At 39.2% G+C, this 3,890-nt stretch overlaps 1 protein-coding gene across 1 annotated transcript; it reads left to right on the top strand.

Moving 5' to 3' along the window:
- The first annotated feature begins 1,939 nt into the window (after nucleotides 1–1,939).
- LOC125585435 (RHOMBOID-like protein 1) lies at nucleotides 1,940–3,890 on the top strand. The gene is made up of 6 exons (XM_048754484.1): nucleotides 1,940–2,428; nucleotides 2,558–2,721; nucleotides 2,791–2,954; nucleotides 3,027–3,286; nucleotides 3,369–3,495; nucleotides 3,573–3,890. Exons 1-6 carry the CDS (start codon nucleotides 2,115–2,117, stop codon nucleotides 3,693–3,695), a joined length of 1,152 nt encoding a protein of 383 aa, XP_048610441.1. The 5' UTR covers nucleotides 1,940–2,114; the 3' UTR covers nucleotides 3,696–3,890.

Genomic DNA, 3,890 nt, shown 5'->3' with positions numbered 1-3,890 from the left:
TACTTTCTTGGCATAGAAATAGTGAGAGGTCCTTTAGAAATGTTTCTTACGCAGAGAAAGTATGCTTTGGACATCGTCAATGAGATGGGAATACTTGGATGTAAACCAGTAGCAACGCCAATGGAGGTTAATCATAAGTTGTTGAAAGATAAGGGTCCTTTGCTAGCAGATCCGGTTCGGTTTTGAAGATTAGTTGGAAAACTTGTGTATCTAACTATAACACGTCCTGACTTGTGTTATTCCGTTCACGTACTATCTCAGGTTATGCATGAGCCTCGTGATGCACATTGGGATGCAGCAATGAGGGTTCTCAAATATCTGAAGGGAAGTACAGGTCAAGGAATTATGTTGCGATCTGATAGTGACCTGCAGATACGTGCTTTTGTGATTCTAACTAGAATTCATGTCGGCGTACAAGGCATTCTCTCTCAGCGTATATGGTACTACTAGAAAATTCACTAGTTGCTTGGAAGACAACGAAGCAGGATATAGTGTCGCATTCATCGGCTGAAGCAGAATATCGAGCGATGTCTGATGCCTTAAAGGAGCTGAAGTGGCTGAAGAGATTGCTGGCAGATTTAGGAGTCAAACATGAAATACCGATGAAGTTATTTTGTCATAGCAAATCACCAATTTACATCACAACAAATCCAGTATTCCATGAGCGTACGAAGCATATTGTATCTGATTGTCATGCTGTTCGAGATGCAGTAAAGACCAAGCTTATTTCGACGGTTCATGTACGGACAAATGAACAGCTAGCAGATATCATGACGAAAGCACTAGGAAGCTCAACATTTCGATACTTGTTGTCCAAGTTTGGAGTGTGTAATTTGCACGCTCCAACTTGAGGGGGAATGTTAAGGTTCTAGATGGTTATAGAACTAAGATAACGATGTTGCATAGATAAGTATAAGTAGTTGTTGGAGATAAATCTAAATATACGATGCAACATCTGATTTGTATATATCTTTATGAGTTGTATATATATACGATGTAACATCACATAATGAATAATAAGTATTCTTTCTCATATCTCTTGATTTACAGCTACGTTGATGGTGTCTAGATAGAGGAAGATATATACACCGAACAAGGATGGTATTGTCAAAAGTAGGTTCGACTGAAGTGATGATGAGAGCAATGAATCTTTGATGTAGTCTATCACTTTTGCATGCCGAGTGAAGCTCTGATATGGGCAATGAAATGCATGACGGCTTTCCAATTTTTTGATGTAGTGTCTACGACGGATTGTTTTTACTTGGTGAAGATGGTGTCGTCACCTGAAGAATGTCCAGCTTTTTTTACACATATGAAAAAATTTCGATGCAGTGAGACTTTATTTCCTAACTTTCGGATCATACATATTCCTAAAACACAAAACACTATAATTGATAAATTTGCACGTAGTGCGAAGAGTTTTCTTTCGGCTATATTTTATGTTGATTTCACTTCTTCGGCAGACTTAGTTTCTTAGTTTAGTAGATGTTGTCAATTTTTTTAAAAAATAATTATAAAGCAATAAAATCTAAAGATAAAACCAGAGAATTTATAGCTTAAATTTTAAAATAAAAATATCCAAACTTACAAAATCGGAAGGAAATATGGAAGGCAAAGTATTAGTGATAAGAAATCTCCACCGATTCGAGATCTTATGTATAATAATAAATATATGGAATTACAATTATTATAACATGATTGACGATTTTAGAAGCTAATCAGATTTAATCATTTGGATTCGAAGGCAAGGAACACATTTATCTGGATTTACAAGAAACGGAAAGGAATAATTATATATTTTTAAACTCTTGCTAATAGAATACAAACTACTCAGACTTGATCATGTGATTAATCAGGCAACTGTTTGCGCAATTAATATTCGAATCTTCTCACTCGCTATTAATAGTATATATTATAAAATGAAATATTACTGGACTATTCATATTAATTAGCTTCTTCACGAGGAATGCCCCAAAAAAAGGAGGAAAGAAAGACGATTGATTCATCTGATTCCCTTCGCTTCTCTGCTGAGACAATGTCGTGAAAAAGCTCGATCCTTTCTTTTAGGGTTCACACCAAGACGAAGACGAAGAAGAGATCTCGTCCTCTCGAAAATGTCTCGCGATCGACGGGAAGGTCTGGAGATCAAGGTGGTGGATCCGCCGACAAGCAACGTCTCCGCTGCGCAAACTTCTGCGGGGGCTCGCGGGGGGAGGCAGCGCGCTTCTTTCGCGGAGTTTCGGCCTTTCAAGCTTTGGTTCCCGTGGCTGGTTCCGGCTATCGTGGTGTCCAACATTGTGCTTTTTGCTGTCTCGATGTTCATCAACGATTGCCCTAAGAACTCGCAAAAGTGCTCGGCTAGGTTTCTCGGGAGGTTCGCGTTTCAGCCGATGAAGGAGAATCCTCTCCTGGGTCCCTCTTCTACGACGTGGGTAACCCTAAAGCTTTCAACTTTTTGACCTTTGACGTTTAGAGGATCTGAAAATGGTAGACTTGTCTTGTGGAAGTGGAGACTGTGTACTTAGTGGTTTTGATGTTATGTGTTGTTTCGTTCCAGATTGGAGAAGATGGGGGCTTTAGAGGTAACAATGGTGGTGGATAAGCACCAAGTGTGGCGCTTGTTCACTTGTATATGGCTACACGCTGGTGTTTTCCATGTCCTTGCCAACATGTTGAGCCTTATCTTCATCGGTATTCGGCTCGAGCAAGAGTTTGGATTCGGTATGGATCTTATATTGTCTTTAACCATTTATTATGGATGCAGTTAGTTGATCATCCTCTTTTTGACAGTACGCATTGGATTGCTTTATATGATTTCTGGATTTGGTGGGAGTTTGTTATCATCTCTCTTTAACCGGGAGGGTATATCCGTTGGTGCCTCTGGTGCATTATTCGGTTTGCTTGGCGCTATGCTTTCAGAGCTTCTCACTAACTGGACTATATACGCAAATAAGGTGAAAACGATGATCAAAACACTTCCCATGAATGATGTTGTGTGTCTAAAAGATTCATATCTCCATTTGCAGTTTGCAGCTCTTTTGACACTCATCTTCATCATAGCCATTAATCTAGCAGTAGGTATTCTTCCGCATGTCGACAACTTTGCCCATCTCGGAGGATTCACTTCCGGGTTTCTTCTAGGCTTTGTTTTCTTGATCCGTCCTCAGTATGGATACTTCAACCAGAGGAACAACCCTCGTGGCTACGCTGCACCTTCTGCTAAATCCAAACACAAGCCGTACCAATACGTTCTCTGGATCACTTCTTTATTGCTTTTGATTGCAGGGTATATGCTTCTTCTTCTTTTTAGCTACCAATAATCGATTTAAATACAGAGTTTAATTTGAGTTTGTGAAATGTTTTGTTAGATATACCGTTGGGCTCATTGTGCTTCTCCGAGGGACGGATTTGAACAAGCATTGTTCTTGGTGCCATTATCTCAGTTGTATGCCTACCTCGCTATGGAACTGTAAATCTCAAAATATGTACTGTAAGGTAAAAAGCTCTTCAGATTTTTTATTTTTCTTTTGAAATTTTATTAGAAACAAAAAGCTAAGAATGATTTGGTGCAGTCGAGCCAGATTGGGAAGCAGATGAACTTGACGTGTATAGCTAACGGGAGAACAGAGATGTACACGCTTGGTAACGAGAACCAGTCTCAGATTCAGCAGATGTGTTCCCAGTTATGCAGCTGATACCACCACCACTAAAACATCTAATTGCTTTTTAGACAGTAGGGAATATCTTGGAAAGGGACAAAGATGGTTCATTTAATTTGATTGTTCTTCGTTGATCACTTTCTTGTTCTATTGCATATGTCAGACTATTCGTATTTATAAGAATCAGTAACAATGAAGCTGAGGGTAAAAGACAACTTTTGTTGTGGTGCA

This window comes from Brassica napus, chromosome C4, assembly GCF_020379485.1.
Source record: "Brassica napus cultivar Da-Ae chromosome C4, Da-Ae, whole genome shotgun sequence".
Classification (NCBI taxonomy): domain Eukaryota; kingdom Viridiplantae; phylum Streptophyta; class Magnoliopsida; order Brassicales; family Brassicaceae; genus Brassica; species Brassica napus.
The sequence above is the reverse complement of the archived record's forward strand: the minus strand, read 5'-3'. Positions and strand labels throughout refer to the sequence as shown.